General features: G+C 51.3%; 1 protein-coding gene across 1 annotated transcript in view; it reads left to right on the top strand.

Annotated features, from left to right (window-relative positions):
• The window catches only part of CABLES1 (Cdk5 and Abl enzyme substrate 1), a 102763-nt gene extending 89854 nt beyond the window's left edge, over positions 1 to 12909 (top strand). The window contains exons 8-10 of the mRNA XM_052660436.1: positions 7493 to 7599; positions 9591 to 9798; positions 11787 to 12909. Of these exons, the coding sequence (XP_052516396.1) occupies positions 7493 to 7599; positions 9591 to 9798; positions 11787 to 11927 (456 nt within the window). The 3' untranslated portion in view covers positions 11928 to 12909. The remainder of the gene's footprint in view (positions 1 to 7492; positions 7600 to 9590; positions 9799 to 11786) is intronic.
• Positions 12910 to 21989: the final 9080 nt, after the last annotated feature.

The following is a 21989-nucleotide window of genomic DNA, read 5'->3' as shown; positions in this document are numbered from 1 at the left end:
CCTGTAGGGCCTGAGCTTCGTGGTGGTTTCTCAATGAGGAGAGGGAGGGCCAGAGCCCTACACCCTGGCTCTCCAAACTGGTGCTTCCTGCCCTGTGTGCCTCCTGGCTTGTACTTTACGTTTCACTTGACAGCGGTTATTTATCATTAGAACCTGGCAGCCAAGTTGGTAGTGGGCTTCTTTTTTTTTTTCCTCTCTATGGGTGTGGAGAGCAATTCAGAAAGAAAGTGAGTGAAAGAGCTGACTGAGATAAAGCCAAAAAACTAAAGTTCTGTGAATGGACTTCTGGATCCTTCTCCTCTCTCAGGAAGGTAGCTCTCACGAACTGTTTTGACATCAGAAAGAGTGCCGACAGAACCTTTAAGATATCTGTAGGTATTTACATCTCAGGGGCTTCCCAGGTGGCAGTAGTGGTAAACAACCTGCCTGCCAATGTGGGAGATGCAAGAGATGCGGGTTTGATTCATGAATCGGGAAGATCTCCTGGAGGAGGAAATGGCAACCCACTCCAGTATGTCTGTCTGGAGAATCCCATGGACAGAGGGGCCTGGCAGGCTACAGTCCATGGGGTCGCAGAGTTGGACACGACTGAGTGACTTGGCATATTTACATCTCAAGAGGACATCCCTTGGCTTGACCTCTGTGGTAAAGTGCCTGTTCTTTGATTTACTTAATATGACATTCTAAAGACTCCCAGAAAAGGCCCTCCTCCTCAGCATCTCCCCAGGTTTATGGGAATATATCTTAGAACTTAATTTTTCAGGACAGTGTGAGATGCTGAGCAGGAGGGAATAGAAAGCAATAAAAGGCAGATTAACCCAGCCTTCCGTGAGATTGGATTCTGCTTTCCCTCCTTATTTCTTTTTCGTTGAAAGCTGTCTGGGTGATGTGGGCACTTACTTACCTGTCTGCAGGTGGATTTATTGAGAAGCTAAAGCAGTTTTGAGTCCAAGGGCCCCTCCCTTGCAAGGCTCTTTCCAGGCCCCCAGGTTTCAGAGTGTCTGGAGCTTATCTAATTTGGGAGACCCTTTCTAAGGAAAGTAATTCAGCGTCACCAACACACCATTGCTGGGCCTCTCAAGATTGAAAGGGGCCTGGGAGCTTCCCCGCCAGTCACTTGCATAGACATGGAGCAGTGGGACTTTGAGGCCTGCTGGCTTTTGGTGTAAGTGTTAAAATGCCTTATTGTGTCACGGTGGGTTTTGTTTCCCACTTTGGGTTTGGGGTTTTCTTTTTTTTTGGTAAGAGCTTTATTTGCTTTTTTTGCTCTTGCTTTGCTCAGCTGCTCAGTCATGTTCAACTCTTTGTGACCCCGTGGACCGTAGCCCGCCAGGTTCCTCTGTGCATGAGATTCTCCAGGCAAGAATACTGCAGTGGGTTATCATTTTCTCCTCCAGGTGATCTTCCCGACCCAGGGATCAAACTCGAGTCTCCTGTGTCTCCTGCATCGGCAGGCGAATTCATTACCACTGAGTCACCTGAGAAGCCCCAGAGCTTTATTAGTTATATAGTAATTCACGTATTGTACAACTCACTTCTTTAAAGTGTGCAATTCAGTGGTTTTTAGTATATTCACAAAAGTGTGCAACTATCACCACAGTCAATTTCAGAACATTTTCATCATCCCCCTAAAGAACCCCCCGTAGCCTTAACCAACCGCCTCCATCCTCTAAGCCCCAGGCAACCACTAACGTACTTTCTGTTTCCATAGACTTGCCTATGGTGGATATTTCATGAAGATGGAAACATGCACTACGTGATGGTTCGCCTCTGGCCTCTTTCACTTATGCTTTCAAGGGTTATCTCTGTGGCAGCATGCATCAGTATTGTGGTTTGGGTTGTTTTTAATCTGTTTTTTCTTGTAAAACTAATGTGAAACATTTTAGGTTTTGCCCAAGGTGTTGTAGCATCTGCTCCCTTTCTCTGTATTTGTGTCAGATTTTCGATGATCACACTATGAATTCGACTATAACACTGCACACACGGGCAGCAGCTCGTGCTCTAACCACCATCTTAAGAAGCGAGTGTTTAGAAGTACATCCAAATGCAAGCTGGCTGGGTGTGACCTTGGGGGCCACATCAGCCAGTGTCAGTGCGTGATTCCATCTTCATGAAATATCCACCATAGGCAAGTCTATGGAGACAGAAAGTACATTAGTGGTTGCCTGGGGTTTAGAGGGTGGAGACAGGACTCTAGAAGTTTCTGTGGTGCCACGTGAATGCCTATCACATATCTGAGACTGCGGACATGCTTTGCACACCTGCCCACCCCACGTGATGGTGTAATTCTGACAAAGGCAGCTTTCCCTGTGTGGCTTTCCTCGAAGCAACACATTTCATTTCAGTGAAAGAACCTGAAGAGCTGCTCACCTTCAGGGGACAGGACAGAGGTTAGATCCAGGATCCTGTTTGGAATCGGTGGGTAGAAATAGCAACAAATGCAGCCCCAGGCCGTGTTGTCCGTGCACTCATTCCTGAAGTTTCTTTGTGACTTGCTTTCCTCTCCCTTCGTGGCACAGTGGTGGAGAACCTGCCTCCCGATGCAGGAGATGTGGGTTCGATCCCTGGGTCAGGGAAGATCCACTGGAGGAGGAAATGGTAACCCCCTCTAGTAGTTTTGCCTGGAGAATACCATGGACAAAGGAGCCTGATGGGCTACAGTCCACGGAGTCACAGAGAGTCAGACGGGTCTGAGCACAGAGTACACAGCACAGGGAAGAGGCGTAAACAGAACAGCCGGGAGGCCCGGCTGTGTGTGGTTTCAGAGATGTCATGCAGGGCTGGGGCTCCGCTTTCCTTAGCGAGCACGTCACATCTGCTTTCTGATGCCCAGTTGGGCTCGGAGCCCCGTGGACGGCAGGTGAGTGCCGTGGAGGCCATGGCTCTAGGTGTCGAAGGAGTTGCACCCATCACTGCCTGTGTCCTCCGGGTCACAGGCCCTGGAAAGCGAGATTCAGGGTGAAGGGGTGGCTGCACAGCTCCCCAGGCTCCCCGTGCCTTCTGGGTGACAAGCAGCCCTGCGGCTGGAACCTGGCTCCATAGGAGTGTTCCTGCCCCCGGGGGCTCCTCTGACCCAAAGGCGAGCACTAGCAGAGTCAACTGCAAGCTCACATCTGTTCAGAGTTGCCCTAAGAATTCCCAGGGAGATGTGAGGCCTGAAAGTGCAGGCAGAAGGAAGGAGAACCCTACCCGGCCCCGGGTCGAAGCACCTTTTCTGTTGTTTCTCTGGGAATCAGACCAGCAACCTGTTAGCTCCAAGCCCCTCATTCCAGCACTGCTACTGGGGCACACGTGCCCTCCTTGACATGCTCCTGCTGCCTCACTTTCCCCCCTGCTTGCCCCCTACCCCCACCCCGAGAGGCCTTCACCTTGGGGTATCATGGCGGCTGCCGTGGGCCAGAACTGGGCCCACGTTCAGCTCCTCCGTGGAGGCTCCCTCCCTTCTCTCAAGATGAGTCAAGCCTTTGTTTCTAAATAAAGCAAAGGTGTCTCGGCGTCTCCGGTAGATGTGGTAGACCCTTCCAGCTGGATCACTAGGTTGTGGCCTTACCGCCATTTCCTGTTATCTCAGAAGGGGTGCAGGCATCAGCCCCCAGGCTGGCCTCCCTAACTCTGCCATTGTCCCCGACAAGGCAGGCCCAGCATTGCTCCTTTCTGAATTGCATCCCCCTGGACCTTCTGCATTTTGGATGGTCTCCTCCTCCCAGCTGACCTCCCCTCTTCTTTCTGCATCTGTGCACACACAGCGTCCCTGCAGCCAGGCAGCTGCAAGAAAGCACATGGAAGCCATCTCAACCCTCCTCTGCAAATTGTGGGCGCCAAGGATGGAGCTGCCTGTCCCTCACGTAGCCTGCCTGGCCCAGCTGTTGGCTATTGCTGGGGCCACAAGGACCCCTGCACTTGGCCAGGCCCCTGGCCAGAAATTTGGTGGCACTGAACGCCGTGGTCACCCACTCTGTCCGAGGCCAGGAGGGGCCCACAGCCCATTTACTAGCACTTTGATTCCTAGGAACGCACGTGCAGTGGCAAAACCTAGACAGTGTGAGTCTTCATAAACTATGCAATTAAAGGGAGAGGGGGCTTGCAACAAAGCATGGGCCTCCTGGTTAATTCATTCTCTCTTGAGCCTTGGGCTTCGCAGGTGGCGCTAGTGGTCAAGAACTCGCTACCAATGCAGGAAACATAAGGGACAAGGGTTAGATCCCTGGATCGGATTGGGAAGATTTCCTGAAGAAGGCAATGGCAATCCACTCCAGTATTCTTGCCTGGAAAATTCCATGGACAGAGAAGCCTGGTGGGCTACAGTCCATGGGGTCACAAAGTTGGACATGACTGAGCGTGTGCACACACACACAAACACACACCCCATATACACACAAGCCAGAACAAATGAGTGGCTGGGGTCACCCTGCGACTCAGCCTTGAGTACTGCCCCCTCGGCTCACCCCCCATCACTGGGAAGAGGACAGCTGTCTCTTGGGAGGGGGAGGGAATGTGGGGAGGTCAGCCTCTAGAGGATGTCGTAGGCTCCCTCAAGACACACGGGACCATAGCTTCTATGTTCCCAGAAAGTGTTCCCTCGAGGGAACCAGGGCTGAGGACAGCGAGGCCTGTCGTCCTCTGAAATCTGACTGCAGGGTCTTCCTAGGCTCTGAGCAAGTCTTCCCATACTTCGTACCTGGCCAGTCTGGAACTGTGGCCCACAGGCACACTGTGTGTGCAGGGTCCTGTCTGGGCAAGGGCCTGGGAGCAGACTGTCACTTTGGGGGCTGCCCACACAGCCACCGTGATTGCATGCCCCGAGCACCTGATCGTGAGCAGCCTGCACAGCTGGTGCCTGCAACCATCAACGTAAAGCACGTGACAGAGAAGCCAGAGGAAGCAGCAGGCACAGGGAGCTGAAACCGCCTGAACTAGTGCCCAGACGTCGAGTGGCTGGAAACCTCCCCCAGAAGGCATCAGAGAAGGCCACCTCTGCAACGCCGGGTGGCAAAGCCGGAATTCAGAATTCTGTCACCGAGAAAATGAATTTGAGGGCTTGATCATGTGCAGCCCTTGCTGGGGGCCAAGGGCCTCATAGCATCAGCTCACTGGCCTTCCCTCTACCCTCCTCTCAAGCATCCAGTATGGAAACAAATATACATATCCACTCATCCTGCCGCCAAGAAAACTAAGCCCCTAGCTCTGTACCCCCAAGAGCTCGAATGAGGCTGCAAGTTAAAATAAAGGACATCTCCTGTGAGGTCCAGGCTTGGGATGGCCTGAGCCCTCCTGGCCCCACCTTCAACGCTGCAAGCTGGGCTGGGTTGTTGCTGTTCACTGGGTTGTTTTAAAGCTAGGGCTGGTCAGGAAGTGGCGTGGGAGGTCCCCAGGGCTGTGGTGAAGAGATGACATTAGCGCCTTTAGGGGAAACAGCTCTGCTGTTATCCCATGTCCCCACAAAGATGTCCTGTTACAATAGAGGTAAATGCCATCAATGAAGACAGTGTCTGGTGGTTCAGTTATGAAGTGCAGCATCCACCCAAGCTAGTTTAAGAAGAAAGGCATTTTTTACAGGGTACTAAACAGCCTATAGTCACTGGGGAGGCTGATGAAACAGCCTGAATTGGGATTTCAGGAATGATCCCCAAACTGTACTGCAGAACCAGGTCCCCAGGGGAATGTGCACCGGCCATCAGCTCCAGGCATGACAGCCCTGCCACCTCCACGGTCAGGAAGCTGCCACTGCTCCCAGCTCCGGATCCATGCTACCCTGCTGTGGTCCACACCCATGCTCCCTGCTCCGGATCCATGCTGCCCTGCTGTGGTCCACACCCATGCTCCCAGCTCTGGATCCATGCTCCCAGCTCCGGATCCATGCTGCCCTGCTGTGGTCCACACCCATGCTCCCAGCTCCGGATCCATGCTGCCCTGCTGTGGTCCACACCCATGCTCCCAGCTCTGGATCCATGCTGCCCTGCTGTGGTCCACACCCATGCTCCCAGCTCCGGATCCATGCTGCCGTGCTGTGGTCCACACCCATGCTCCCAGCTCTGGATCCATGCTCCCAGCTCCGGATCCATGCTCGCAGCTCCGGATCCATGCTGCCCTGCTGTGCTCCACACCCACAGAATGGAAACTGGGACTCCAGGGCTTCTGCCATCACTCCTCTTGGCAGCAGAAAGAACAGAAGCCCAGCCTCTGCTTCCACTCTGCTTTCTGACACCAGCGCATCACCCCAGAGGAGCTGGAATTGTGTGTGGAATCCTAGCTGCAAAGAAATCGGGAAGGACAGCGCAGCGTCTGGAAGGGGACTGGCTATCCAAGCCATAGTGTATAGCAAAGGGGGATGACTGGGATTTAGGCAAGTCCACCCGGGGACTTAGGGAAGATGATCCTGCAGAAATAACATTGCAGGCGAGGCAAAGGAGTATCTGATTTGCATAAAAACCACCTGGGCAAGATCACAGTGCTGAGAGCAAGGCCCTGTCCTTAGACACTGACTCAGTGGAACAGGAGCACAGCCCAGTTGGCTCGATAAAATTCTCCAGTGTGCTTTAGATACATTGGGTTCTCTTTGTTTGATCTTGGAGAGAAACCTGTGAAGCAGCCCGACAGGTATTCTTATCTTGTGCAGCAAAGAGGAGGGTGAGGCTCAGGTTAAGCCACTTTTTGCAAGTTGCCTGACTTGCTGGACATGGAGCCTCCAGCCTCTGCCCCCAACCCTTTCCACCTTCAGCTGCCTGGAGCTGCTCCCGGCTGCCACTAACCACTACTCTTTCAGTCTGATTCAGAACAGGAAAGCAGTGCGCCCTTCCTCAGTGGGGACAAGCCTGGGCACCTCTCTGACCCTCTGTTTCCTCCTCCATAAGGTTAGGGTGGATGGAAGGCACTTGCAAATTTTTCTTTCAGCAGTGGGAGGCTTCTTTCAAGAGAAGTGTTGTGCTGAGACTTCCCTGGCGGTTCAAGTGATTAAAACTCCACGCTTTCACTGCAGGGGGCCCAATTTCTATCCCTGAACAGGGAACTAGTATCCCACACACCAAAAAAAGGTGGAAAGAAGCATTGCATGCATCTACATGTAAGACAGAAAACAGCAGAGCTGCTGTGATTGCCACTGAGTGAGATCCAGTCATCCCTCATCCCTCCTCCAGGCCCTGGAACATCCTCGCTGGGGGCTCACCCAGCTTTGGCACCCAACGAAAGAGGGAGCTTCTTTGCTCGAACCTGCTAACATCATCACAAACCTCGTGACTGTCTGCCAGGCACTGACTCTGGTGGCCAGGGCTGCTAAATGTCACCGGGTCCTGCTGATGACTGGACTTTCGTTTCCATCCACCTGCAGGGGTCCTGCCCCGACGGCTCCTGCATCCGGCAGAGCCCTCAAGATGGCTCTAGCCTGGGTTCCCCGTTGCTGGTGGTGGGGGTGTTAGAAGTTGGGTGTGACTTGCATGTGATTATGACCCATGACCCATATTTTAAGGAGTGACTTGTGTGGCCCGATCTGTTTCAGACCACAGTGATTGACTACGTGAAGCCCTCCGATCTCAAGAAGGACATGAACGAGACCTTCAAGGAGAAGTTCCCTCACATTAAGTTAACACTCAGCAAAATTCGGAGGTAGGTGAGGACGGAAAATCCCAGGGACAGAGGAGCCTGGCCGGCTGCAGTCCAGAGGATCGCAAAGAGTCGGACACAGCCAAGCGCACACACACACTGGGGCTGGGCCCCCACCTGAACTTCCCCCCAGGCCCTTCCCCCAGCACATCCTGAGCTCTTGCTTTGTATGCCGGCTCTTCTGTTGTTCTGGGGAAGTGAAACAGATCATCTTCAGCTCTAACTAAAGAGGCTCGTCCGATGCTGGCTGACCAGCGCCCGGAAGTGTGAGAGCCGAGGGAGGCTGGACACGAGCTAAGGATCTGGGCATGGGAGAGGAGGTTGCTCATGAAGGAATCATTTCATACTATCTGTGGCTCACAGTTCAGTAAGATTTACGTTATGGAAAACTCAGAATAGGAAACGTTCGGTCCCCTGCTTCCTTAAATGCAGGCAAAACAGAAAAGAGCTGCCATTATAGGGTTTGAGATAACTCTACCCACAGTCGTCCGCCCAGAGGTGACAGCCAAGCCCTATCTGTAAGCCATCAGCCAAACGGCCAAAGCAAAATCAGGCCCCAATTTCCCCTGCAGAGGATCGGATCAGCCTTGCGGTGACCCACATCTGCCAGTCTTGCTGGCCTGGAGAGAAGCTGACCTGTGTTGTGGTGACTGTGTGCCAGGACAGCAAGATTTCAGGGTGTGTGTGTGTGTGGTAGGTCGTGGAGGCTGAACTATACACAAATACAGTGTTGGAACATGTGCCAACGTACATGTGAGCACGTATCCCGATACTGATTTGACTCTGGCATGTTCCGAGCCAAGAAGTGAGAAAAATAAACTATTCATACTTGGTCTGCTGGCCAGGCAGCTCTTATAAGAAGAGTGGTTGCTGCACTCTTTTTTAAAATTTTTATTTATTTTTAATTTTGGCTACCTGATGAGAAGAGCCAACTCATTGGAAAAGACCCTGATGCTGGGAAAGAAGGGGGCAACAGAGGATGAGGTTGTTGGATGGCATGACCAACTCCATGGACGTGAGTTTGAGCAAGTTCCAGGAGATGGTGAAGGACAGGGAAGCCTGGCATGCTGCAATCTGTGGGGTCGCAAAGATCGGACATGACTGAGAAGAACAAGAACATGAACTGAACAAGAACAAATTAGAGGATAATTGCTTTACAATCTTGTGTTGGTTTCTGCCATACATCAGTATGAATCACTCATAAGTATACATATGTCCCTTGCAGGCTCCCTCCCCTGGTTGCTGCACTCTAGTTGAACCCCTCTTCTGCCTTAGTTAGTGGCCATAAGTGATCTTCAGCAGAGCTGATACCAAGTACCTAATTTATCTCAGTGACTATCTCTCTGGACTGACCTTTGTTTCCTCCTGTCACTGTGACCAGCTCTATTCCATTTCCAGACCCTCAGCCGTCCACTTGAGTTCACCATGGGCCTGAACCAACATGGTCTATACAGGCTGACCAACAGAGAAGGGTTCAAAGTCCCAGTGACTTAAGTCTGTTGTTATTGTTCAGCCACTAAGTCCTGTCCGACTCCTTGTAACCCATGGACTGCAGCACGCCAGGCTTCCCTGGTCCTTCACTATCTCCTAGTTTGCTCAAACTCATGTTAATTGAGTCAGTGATGCCATCCAATCATCCCATTCTCTGTCACCCCCTTTTTCTCTTGCCATCAATCTTTCCCAGCATCAGGGTCTTTTCCAATGAGTTGGCTCTTTGCATCAAGTGGCCAAAGTATTGGAGCTTCAGCCTCAGCATCAGTCCTTCCAAAGAATATACAGGGTAGATTTCCTTTGGGATTGACTGGTTTGATCTCTTAAGTGTGTTGCCCACATATAACATAAATCTTGCTTATAGAGATCGACTCCTAGTCCACATCACCCTTTTGAGACTGAGAAAGAGAAGATGCTTTCAGGACAGGATAGTCTTTTTCTTTGCAGTCCTCTGAAACTCCACGTTCTAACAAGACTCTTCCCTCTTTCCCGCCTTTCTGTAGCCTGAAACGAGAGATGCGGAAGCTCGCCCAGGAGGACTGTGGCCTCGAGGAGCCCACGGTGGCCATGGCCTTTGTCTACTTTGAGAAGCTCGCCCTCAAGGGAAAGCTGAACAAACAGAACCGGAAGCTTTGTGCCGGCGCCTGCGTGCTCTTAGCGGCCAAAATCGGAAGCGACCTCAAAAAGCATGAAGTCAAGCATTTAATTGACGTAAGTGGCCTGAGTCCTGATTGGCTGGAGTGGGAGCACATGCTCCAGGCCAGTATTGGTCTCTCAGAAAAGCCTGACTGGTGACCCTGCCTGGGAGAATTCTGATCTTTAGTACCAGCTGAGGGACCAGGACCGTGAGGTTGGCCCTTCTGCAGCAAATGTCAGACCCCACATCTTGGGCTGTCCTAGAACAGAGAGATGGATGGGTCCCTTTGACAAGACTGAAGATCCCTAGTATTGAGTCTGGCCATAAAAATCCTTATTCAGGCACTGGGAGGGGTGAGCTTATTCTCAAAAGCCACAGAAGCCACTGTGATGGCCAGGGGTCTTGTGGGCATTGTGACCAACAATGTCCATCAGTCACATTGGCTCAACACACCTTGGCCTCCTGTAACCTCGGCCACCTCCTTTTTGGGGAAGGGCGTGGGCTTGATTGAGTGATAATATCTTTTTTTTTTTTTTAATTTTTATTTGGGTTTTTGTTTAGTTGATCTACAATGCTGTGTTAGTTTCAGGGGTACAGCGAAGTGAATCAGTTATACATATTCATAGTTTGTGCGTGTGTGCACGCTAAGTCACTTTAGTCATGTCTGACTCTTTGCAGCCCTGTGGACTGTAGCCCACCAGGCTCCCCTGTCCATGGGATTTTCCAGGCAAGAGTACTGGAGTGGGTGGCCATTTTGTCCTCTGGGATCTTCCTGACCCAGGGATCGAACCTGCATCACTTATGTCTCCTGCATTGGCAGGCAGGTTCTTTACCACTAGCACCACCTAAGAAGCCCCCACATATACATAGTATCCACTCTTTTTCTAGACTCTTTTTCCATATAGGCCATTACAGAAGTATTGAGCAGAGTTCCCTGTGCTGTACAGTAGGTCCTTGTAATTCATCTGAGTTATATGTAGTAGTGTGTATATGGCAGGCAAAATCTCCCACTGTATGACTCCCTTCCTTTCTCCCCCGGTAATTATAGGTTTGTTTTCTACACCTGTGACTCTTATTTCTGTTTGGTACATAATGTACATTTTGTACAAATGAGCCTTACCATTGCTTTTAGATTCCACGTACAAGCAATATCATACGTTGCTTGCCTTTCTCTGTCCGGCTTCATTCAATAAGATAATCTCTAGCTCCACCCATATTGCTGCAAATGGCGTTATTTCCTTCTTTTTATGGCTGGGTAATATTTCTTCTTTATCCATTCCTCTGCTGATGGACATTTAGGTTGCTTCCATGTCTTAGCTATTGTAAATAGCACTGCAGTGAACACTGGTATGCATGTATCTTTTTGAATGATGATTTCTTCTGGGTATATGCCCAGGAATGGGATTGCTGGGTCTAATGGTAGCTCTGTTTTTAGCTTTTTAAAGAACCTCCGTTCTGTTCACCATAGTGAACAGTTTACATTCCCACCAACAATGTAGGAGTGTTCCCTTTTCTCCACACTCTCTCCAGCATTTATTGTTTGTAGACTTTTTGATGTCCTTACTTTTAAAGTAGAATGTCATCAAAGCAAGGAAACACTGACCTTCTTGGACAGTTATATGAATGCCTGTTTTAAAATTCAGTGTATTCAGAGACTTCCCTGGTGGTCCAATGGCTAAGACTCCCACAGCAAGGGGCCATGGTTTGATCCCTGGCCACGGAACTAGATTCCACATGCTGCAACTAAGACCTGGTGCAGCCAGATAAATAAATAAATAATTTGAAAAACCACTGAGATCGTAAGGTTATTGAGGGATTAAATGAAGTCATGGGATGTATGTCAGGCTCCCGGCAGCCTGTGGATCCTCAGGAGGTATGAGTCCTACCCTAGGACTGCGAACAGGAAACACAGCTGACGCCTCCCTTTCTTCCTCCACAGTCTTGCCCGTAACGGGTTTCTCTGTAAATGCTGGCTGATGGATATAGAGACTACACATGGAGAAAACCTAGGATTTTTATTTCAAGGCTAAGAAGTTTTTGGTTTTCTTACATTTTGTTGCAGAAACTGGAAGAGAAGTTCCGGCTGAATCGACGAGAACTGATTGCCTTTGAGTTCCCAGTGCTGGTGGCCTTGGAGTTTGCCCTTCACCTCCCAGAGCACGAAGTTATGCCCCACTACAGACGCCTGGTCCAGAGCTCCTAGCACAGGCCTCCTGGGAGGGCCGGGGACCATTTCTTCTGAGCCCAGAGTGGTAGCGCCATACTACTGGAAATGCAGAACTAGAGCTCAACATAGCAAACTTTTTTCCTCTCAACATTTGTTTCTGTACAGAAGCCGTACCAGGAACTTTTCAGAGAGTCTTCCATCTGGCCAGACGAGATGGGCAGTGAGTGGATTACTGCTCAGCCAGGAAGGGGAGACCCGTTCAGAAGATGGCTGCCCCCTAGCACGAGTATGAGTTCCTTGCTGGCCCCTCTGGGACTTCCTTGCAGCCACACCCAGACCTTACAGGCGTGGTCCAAGGCCTTCTCTCCGGACCCGTTCCAAGTCGGAGTGCGAAGTTCTAGAGCAGATCGGGATAGAGAATTCGTGGAAGTAGGGGAAAAGCTTCTAGAAGATTCCCTCACTGTATCAAAAGAGCGTGCCAACCTATTTTTGTAGCCACTGTTGGAAGTGCACTTTCTCTAGGAGGAATGTATGGAGAAGTGTGAGAGTCTGTGTGTTTGAGATGCCGAATCAGCCTCCACCTGCAAAGCCAGCTCCAGCCGCAGACCCCAGCCTGGAGGCATACTGACCTTCGACAGTTATTTCTAGATAAATCTCTGGATAACCATCACTCTCTCCAAACCAGATGGATATCCTATGCCCTTAGAAAATCACATAGTTTCTTCTCCTGCCCCCATCACCACTAGCAGGACAGAGGCGACAAGATGTCACCGTCAGATGGGCTGCGTGGAGAGGTGTGGCACGCGGCACTCTGTACCTTTCCGCTCTCGGACCTTGTGTGCACATTGACCTTCACACTTTTCTCCTGTGGACACGCTGGGGTTGGGCTCCGTGGTGTGTATTCCTGTGCTCTATGTTAGAGTGCATCGCAGGCACATTTCTTGTGCTATCTATCTATATCTATATATATGTATATATATAAAGTGTTTTATAAAATCCAGAATAGAGGTAAGACGCATGATTGGTGTTTCGAGACTTTTTGACAGCTGGGACAAACTGCATCTTGAGCTGAGGTTAAGTCAATCAAAGAGGCAGCAACTCTTAGTATCACCATGTCCCCGGGGCTGTTAGTGCAGAGGTTTCATTGCAACTTGTACCGATTAACTGGGGTGACCTGTACGGAAGCCCCTCAACATGTCATCACCTCGTAGCTTCCAGAGAGAGGTGCCTGCTGGGATTCACCTGACACAAGGAAGCCTGTGGCCTTGTAAAAAGAGCATTAAAATATTTTATGATTTCTATACGCATGTATGTGTAGACATGTAAGTCTCAGCAGTCACCCCTCACCATGGATTACAGATGCCACCAGCTCCACATCAATCCCACATACAGATTTGGAGCATCTCATCCCAGAGAAGGGACAATGCGGGGAACAGAGTGTACCCAGCTTTACTTAGCAGGGTTTGAAAGAATCTGACTCTCACAGGTTGGAGGAATTCAAGGAGTGGCAGGGGAGAGAGCAAACAGGACATGTAACCAAGTTTAGTTCTAAATATTTTGCAAGCAGATTTCCTTAACTGCGTTCAGTTGTGAGATGATGTTGTCAGGAGGTATGATGCACATGACCTCTTTGGCCCGATTCGTCAGTTACTAGTTGAAAGCGTTAGTCACTCAGTCATGTCTGACTCTTTACAACCTCATGGACTGTAGCCCACCAGGCTCCTCTGTCCGTGGAATTCTCCAGGCAAGAATACTAGAATGGGTAACCATTCCCTTCTCCAGGGGATCTTCCTAACCTAGGGATTGAACCCAGGTCTCCTGCATTGCAGGTGGATTCTTTACCATCTGAGCCACCAGGGAAGTTCTGCAGGTGAAAGGCCTTACTTAGAAAGCCAGGTCACTTGCATCTAGAAATTCCCTCCAGGTGGCTCCCTGCCATCCATCCACCTTGAGTCTCCTGCCAAGCTTGGGGGGATGTCCAATGGGTGACACAGCCCACCAGCTCAGATGTGTGTTGGGCTACACCATACAGCCTCCCCCTGTCTTAAAGTCAGGCTAACATTCTTCGGTTTGGGGCAGTTTGGATTTTGGCATTTAGGAGGTAGACTTACAAAGTTGTGGGTCTGGTTTTTTTTAAGACTTAATTTTAAAGTTTATTTTGACCTGTGGGTCTGTTAAGTGAGGAGTTTATTGGTTTTAATTTAGTTGGGAGGGAGACTTAGAATGAAAGATGTTGTCCAGAGCTCTTTTTTTCCTGTCCATTTCATGAGCTTTCTGAAGGGAAAGGAGAACCAGGTGGAGATTGGGGGACCAGGGTCACTGCTGGAGCCTCCTTGTGACTTGGTGCCTTCCAGCCACTTCCCATCTTTGCTCGGCCTTTGGTCCAGAGTCGTGGAGGCAGCCTGAGCCTCTTTGGAGAGAAGGCAGAATATTCTAGAATATCCTGAGGCTCTGCCCCCTTCCACCCTCCACCACAGGGGCAAGTTCAGGCCCCTTGCAGGCCCTGCTCCCTGAGGGCTGCCTGAAGCCCCTGCAGTTCTCCCAAAGGCCACATGTGTGGGGAAGCCCACCACAGCCATGTGCCCCTCAGAACAGCAGGGAGCTGCTCCACCTGACTTAGTTTCCCCAGCCTGGCCTGGTGGACCGGGGGTGCCTCTCTTCTAATGGCCCGACTGTGACGTCTTGTTAGAGCCGGAAGCCAGCGAAGCAGCTGGCTTGTCCCAAAGCCATGGGCCCCACTGTGTGCCCTGCCAGGAAGGGTCAGTCTCCCGCTCCCTAAAAGCCTTGGAACCTCAGCCCAGTGACACTTAGTAGGGTCCCTCCTTTCCCTTCTACCCACACCCTTTCCCTCCTCAGTCAAACCTACCCTCAAGCAAGCAACCCACACACAGCACAAAGCTGTTTATTTTCCTTGGCTTTTTTTCCTGATCAGAAACTCCTCTGTTCTTTCTGTGGTCCACCCAGCAGGCCCATTTGGGGCCACCCCTTACCCTACACAAACTGCTCCATAGCATAACCCTGCCTTGCTGATGCAGGCACAGGGGTGGCAGAAGGTGCCAGTCCCCTGCACATCCCAGCAGCAACAGGTCTGGTTACTGCCCTCACTGCTGAACTGTCTCTCCCAGACATTTCCGGTGCAGTGCTAAATGGCCAGCCCTCATCCCCCACACCCTGGCTGCCTCTATAACTCATTTTCCCTGAAGCCTTCTTGTCTCCCTTGCAGTCTGCACGTGAGGAGGCGGGGCGGGCTGGGACCGAGCAGGTTTGAGCCGAGTAGTTTCGTTACCCATTAATTGCAGTATCTGTCCAGAAATAGAAGGAGTTCTTTAAAGAGAGAGGTTTCTGGGGGAGCAGCCCAGGGTCTCCCCTCCTCCAGAGACAGCTTGAGTTCATCTGGGGGCTGTCAGGACAGTTGCTGGCCAGGTCCCAGCTGAGGGCCTGATGGGGGAGGAAACATCTACATGATAAATCTGGGTCACATATTGTCAACACTAATGTAAACGTGGCTTCCAGGAGGGCAAGTGCAAGGCAAGAGATGAGCCAAAAACTCTTAGGGAAGAAAATAATAATTGAAGGGCATGGTCCTCTTACTGCCCAAGCAGTAAGCCTCTGACAACCCACACTGCATCAAGACTTCTAAATAGATATTCTAGAAGGTCTGCAAACACAGGGCTGACTGAACCTTGCAGACACACCTGGCGAGGATGGTTCTATGTATCATCTCCTTCAATCTTGCTACTCAAAGTGTGGTCTGAGGGTCAGGGCGTCAGCATCCCCTGGGGCCTTGTGACACATGCAGAAATCTGCATCTCAACAAGGTTCCATGGACATTTGTATGCATTAAAATCTGAGAGGTACAATTCCTCCATATAAGCATGTGAGTGAAAGTCACTCAGTCGTGTCCAACTCTTTGCAACCCCATGGACTGTAGCTTACCAGGCTCTTCTGTCCATGGACTTCTCCAGGTAAGGATACTGAAGTGGGGAGCCATTCCCATCTCCAGGGGATCTTCCCTGACCCAGGGATTGAACCTGGGTCTCCTCCAGTAACATGACCAGGGCCCCCCAAAATTAAAGGGGACTTCCTCAATGGTCCAATGGTTAAGACGACTTTCCAATGCAGGGAGTACGGGTTCCATCCCGAGTTGGGGAGCTAAGATCCCATGTGTCTCGTGGCCGATAAACCAAAAAAAAACAAATCCATAAACAATACTGTATTCAATAAAGACTTTTAAAATGGCCCACATAAAAAACAATCAAGAAAAGAAAAGTAAGATCACAGTGAGGGTAACATGGCCAGGCTGGGTGTCCGCCAGCGTTCAATCCATCAACTTCTCATTGTGCACATGTGTGTGGCTTTTCCACAGGCGGTACAATTAACACAAATTCTCTTTGCCCCTCTGCTCCGCATGTTACTTGGCTGCTGTCCCTCGGCTGCTGTCCCTCTGGTCAGTGTGTGGCTAGGAAATACACATTTGTTTTGCTCTGAGGCGAAGCCAAGTTCACCTCGGGCAGGCCATCAGCTGGCGGCGAGACCCAGTTCACAAGGTAGAGCCAAGGAATGGCTTAGGGGTTACGAGCTGTTGGAGACAATTCGTGCCTCAGCCCCCAGGCGTCATGTACAGCACTTGGGCCTGCATCAGAGGTGCAGAGAGGCCCTTTCACAGTCATTAACTGTTACTCTAGACCACAGGTCTCATGAGGGCAGGAATGGTATCTGCCGCCATACCCCTAGGCACCCAGCACAGCATCTAGCACATGCAATTTGCCACGTAAATATTGGTTGCGTCAAATAAGCCATCACAAAAGAGTCACCCCCCACCTGCCCTCCGAGCAGGCTGTTCTCAGCATGTGATGATGCTTGACACATGCTTGCTGAGTTGTGTCCAACTCATTGTGACCTGATGGACTGTAGACCCCCAGGCTCCTCTGTCCATGGAATTCTCCAGGCCAGAGTACTGGAGTGGGTAGCTGTTTCCTTCTCCAGGGGAGATCTTCCCAACCCAGGGATTAAACCTGGGTCTCCTGCATTGCAGGCAGATTCTTTACTGTCTGAACCACCAGAGAAGCCCATTTGAAAGAGGCAGGAGCAGTTTTCTAGGGGAGACAACAGGCAAGAGATTTTCTAGGAAGAGCAACAGCCAGAAACAGGAGGGCCCAGATCAGAAAGGATGACTTGCAGCAGCAGCAGCCAGTTGAAAGTCGCGAGGGGGCAACCCTGGGAGAGGAAAGCAGAGAAGCAGAAGAGAAGACTCTGGGGCCAGCAGACCAGAGGACCCCCAGCCAACCACTGAAGGGTGCTGGCCTACTGCTGCTGCTAAGTCGCTTCAGTTGTGTCCATCTCTGTGCGACCCCATAGACGGCAGCCCACCAGGCTCCCCTGTCCCTGAGATTCTCCAGACAAGGACACTGGAGCGGGTTGCCATTTCCTTCTCCAATGCATGAAAGTGAAAAGTGAAAGTGAAGTCACTCATTCGCGTCCGACTCTTCGTGACCCCATGGACTGCAGCCTACCAGCCTTCTCTGCCCATGGGATTTTCCAGGCAAGAGTACTGGAGTGGGTTGCCATTGCCTTCTCCACTGGCCTGCTAGGGGCCTTAATACCTTCCATCAGAGGGGTTCTGGAGGCTCAAATGAGATGCTACAAGAAATACTTGTAGGTGCTCCATAAACGGCCATCATCAATTTTATAACTGAACTGAGTTAGCAAAAAATAAAAAGTCCTGCTTTATAGGGGAAGCTATTGAAGCACAGATATGATGTCTAGGACCAGAGAAGGAAGGTACACTGATTCATTTGGGTTCCCAGGGTAGGTGACCCAGCGTCTCCATGTAGGGCACAGCTGTGTGGCTGCACCCTGCCCAGGTGCCCAGTTGAGGAGGTGCTGGGAGGCTGCAATTCAGCCATAGCTTCACTCACCAAATTGTGTCCAAGGCACATGTGTCCCTTCCAAGAGAGGAAAGGACACCTCTCTGACTGCTGTGCTCAGGCAGCTGGGTAAAGGCAGGTCTGCTCCTGACCCTTCAGAGGATCTGGGTGATGGGAGGGCAGCAGGCAGAGGGTAGAGGTGGAGGGATCACCAGAGGCCCTGTGAGTCCAATGAGACGAGCCCCATCCCACGGGGCAGTTGGCTGCCAGAGCCCTGAGGTGCAGCTGGGTTACATGGTCCCTCAGAGGACCAGGAGGCCATGCCGTCTATGGTCAGGGGTATAGAGCGTGGACAAGCTCCCTAGAAATCCAGGGGAAATGGAACAGGTCTGAGTAAGGCGAGCAGGGGTGGGCTGGGGCTGCAGAGCAGAGACACAACAAGGAGCCACCTGCCTTGGTCACCAGCTGGGGGGAGAAGAGGGTGGTGGTGGAGGCCAGAGCAAGGTGGATATGAAGGAGTGTGGCGGGGTGCAGGGCCCAGCTCTTGAAGCATCTTTACCTGGTGGAGGCCGGGCAGGTGGTCACCTCTTGGAAAGAGTTTAGAGAAGCTCAGTGACACAGGGAGTCCTGTTTCAACTTGACTTTCAGACGCTCTCCCAGCACCTCCCCCTGCCCACACAAGGTCACTTTCCTGAAGGCTAAAGAGGGAAAGATAAAGACCTGAAGCCAGCACTTTACTCCCTGAGACTGAGGTGGGGGCACATATGTTGTCAAGGAAGGGCTTTCTGCTCACTGAACCCCTCAAGCAAAGCCTGCACTGCGCTTGGTCACTGGGTCAGTTTCACCCAGAGTTCCAGGCCCCACTCACCAGCTTGGCCTGAGTCAGACCAGCCAGGCCCTGGGCTGCAGAACTTGGAGTAAGAGGCAATGGCTAAGACCGCCTGCTCTTGCCCACGATAGACCCTAGGCATGAGTTCAAATCTCAGGAGACACGGAGAAATGACAAGAAAGTGTCTTTCTGCAACAATGCACTGTGTGCTGATTCCATTTCCTGCTCCCAGCCTGTCTGTTTTGTTCCAGCCAGAAGTGTCCTCCTGATTCCCGTGGCATTTCACTCACTGACTCTCCCCCACTCACCCTCAGGGAGTCACTCCTTTCTTGGCCCCACTGCTGGGCAAACACTGGTGCTGACTGCCCTCTGGGGACCCAGGACCTGGGAGAGGCGGCAGATGGGCACTAGGTGCCTCACTGCTTCTTTAAATCCAAATTATCCCCAATCGCTGACCTCCGGTACTGGACGGGGAGATAATGAGGCCTCTGTGGCATCCAGGCTTGGCTCAGTGAGTCCTGCTTCCCAAGGCAGGTTGCAGGAATGAGTAGGAGGGGAGGAAGGGGCATCAGCAGGCAGAGAAGAGTTGTTTTGATTGTTTCTTGTTTTTTTTTTTTGTTTTTTTGAGAAGTGGAGTCGTGAACAGCAGAAGTTTGAGGCTGAGAACCAAACCTTCTACCCGCACTCAGCCTGGACAGAGGGAAGTGAAACTACACCTTACTGCCTGAAGTCACAAGTCACAAGACGGGGCTCTTCCACTGTCTGTATTGGCATTTCTTTACTCGTACGGGACTGTCCTCCCAGGCAAAGTGTTTCCTACGGAAACCTCCCCCGCAAGACAGCTGTTCTGTGAAAAGCATCACTTGTTTGTCCCTAAAGATTTTTCCCCTCACCTTGCCATCTCCGCCCGGCCTGGACTGTGGGATTCTGACCCAACATTGTTGTTCAGTTGCTCCGTCGTGTCCAGCTCTTTGAACTGATCCATGATTACCTGATTCTACTCCCCACCTGAGATACCCTCATCAAACCAAACTTGCAGTTCTTGGCGAGCTCTGACCTTGTCTGCCTGGTTTGGATTCCAGATATTGCTGTTCTCCCCTCCCGGCCAGGGCAGCAGCTGGCGCCCTCGGCTTTGTCTCATTAGTGGATGTGCTGGTGATACCTGGGGAGCTTGCTGGTGACTGGGTTAAAGAAAGAAGTCAAATTCGGCATTTTTTGTTGTTGTTTTGTTCTCCTGTTTTGTTGTTGTGTTGAAAGACTTGAGGGTGTTTAAAGCCAGTTGTCAGGGAAAGTTTAAATAACCAAGAGAGGGCAGCTAGGCTTCCTGAGGAGGTGGGGGTGGGGTGGGGGGGTGGCGCTGGAATCAAAATGAACAGCAGGGAGGGACTTCTCCACAGGGAAAAGCAGGGTGAGGCGAGCTCAGAGGAGCAGGCTTGTCCGGAAGAGATTGGGAAGGTGACAGTTCTCATCGAAGAGCTTCCATTTTCCCTTTAAATAAGAAGTAGGTGTTGTGTTAAGTCTCTCAGTCGTGTCCCACGCTTTGCGACCCCATGGGCTGTAGCCCGCCAGGCTCCTCTGTCCGTGGGATTCTCCAGGCAAGGATACTGGATACTGGAGGGGGTGGCCATTTCATTCTTCCGGACATCTTCCCAACCCAGGGACTGAACCTGGGTCTCCTGCATTGCAGGCAGATTCTTTCCCATCTGAGCCACCAGGGAAGCCCAAAAGAGTGAAAGTGTTTGCAAAAGTTGGGAACATGGACCAGCCTGAGCAACCGTGATTTCGGTGGTGAAATCATGAGATTGGTGCTTGTGAACGTGTAGAGAACACAATCCACCCTGTTCTATGACTTCCTAAAGAAATGAATGAAGCTTTCTAGGTAGCCTTCCACATTCACTGGGATAGAGTGCTAAGAGATTTTAAAGTCACTTTGCCTCATTGTCACACTCCATTTACTTGGATACCCCAAGTCCCTGCCACAGAAAGCCAACCACTAGGGAAAGTCCCCGGTGATGATAAGGTTCAACAGTAACATTTATGGCTTATGATCTGCTGGGTGCCATGCTAAGCCCCATACATTCACAGATGGTCTACACATGGTACACGTACATATGCAGTGAATATATGTTTCACATACTTATACACACACACATATAACTTTTTCCCATTTAGGTATTTCTACAAATCTATGAGGAGACTAGTTTACCCCTCCCGTTTTAAAGAACTGGGGCTCCATGGGGCTCCTCCACTCCTGCCCAGAACCCACTGTCCCAACAGAGGCAGCCGTGACCCCCCTAACCAAGAAAAGGCAGGTAGAGAATTCTCAATATTGAAGAATCAGCTTCAGAATGAAAGTGAAGAAAGAAAATAAATTCCATCACTAAGGACAAAGTGGATTTACTGTCTGGTCTCCCACTGGGGGCAAAGTTGATCTGATGGAAGGCCACCGAAGAGTCCCTGGGGCGGGGTTGGGAGGGGGGACACGCAACAACAAGCTGCCAGCCCTTCCCCTCCCCTGCTCTTCCCTCCCTCTACACCCCCTCAGGGAAGCACAGGCCCTCAAGCTTCCCCACCTCAAGGGCCAGCGCAGCCCCTGCCCACAGGCCCCCAGGGACTGTCCCCAGTGTGCTCAAGGGCCAGAGCAGCACTGTACCCTCCAGGAAGTTGGGAAAAACTCCCTCAGTGTCACCTTTGATCCCACTGTTCATGGCCCCCGGGGTCTTCTAGAACACATTTTTGATTAATAGCTGGAGTAAACCTCTCACCTCAGGCTTTAAAAACATAAGTCCCCAAGGCAGGTGTGCAGGAGTGTCTGTGAGTGAGCAAGTGTGTATGTTTGTGTGTCTGTGTTAGGGTGAGGGAGGAGCAGCAGAGGGTGGACACTTAGCAATATTCTGCATCTTCCCCAGCATCTCCTTGGCCTCACCAACCTTGGACAGACAAGGTGTCTACAGGCCTCAGGTTCCATCGGGTTGTTCCAGTTCCACAGGGCTGGTCTGATTCCAACTCACCTCAAGTCAGGGCTTTGGCTGCTGAAGCTCAACTTACTCGCTGAGCTTTTGACCTCACACTGGGTGGGCCCCTTGGAGCTGCTCAAAGAATGTGGACCCTACTCTCTGGGGGTTGCTGAGACAAACCTGAGGCCCATGGTGCCATCCATGCTCTCCATCTACCTGCAGTGGGAGCAGCCAGGGCTGCAGAGGGCATAGGTGAGAACAGCTGGACTCAAAGGCAGAGAGGAAAATGCAGGGCAGGGCATCCTCCCAGCCCTGCGCAGCGTGACCAGGAAGAGTGACTTGCTTGTTTTGTTTGGGGATTTGATGGCAACAGGGACGCCTCAAGGCCAAAGTCATGCAACCCAACTCTTGCAGGCCAAAGGAAGGGGGATGGGTATTAAAGAAA

The sequence above is a fragment of the Budorcas taxicolor genome, chromosome 22, assembly GCF_023091745.1.
Source record: "Budorcas taxicolor isolate Tak-1 chromosome 22, Takin1.1, whole genome shotgun sequence".
NCBI lineage: Eukaryota > Metazoa > Chordata > Mammalia > Artiodactyla > Bovidae > Budorcas > Budorcas taxicolor.
This window is presented reverse-complemented; position numbering and strand designations above follow the sequence as displayed.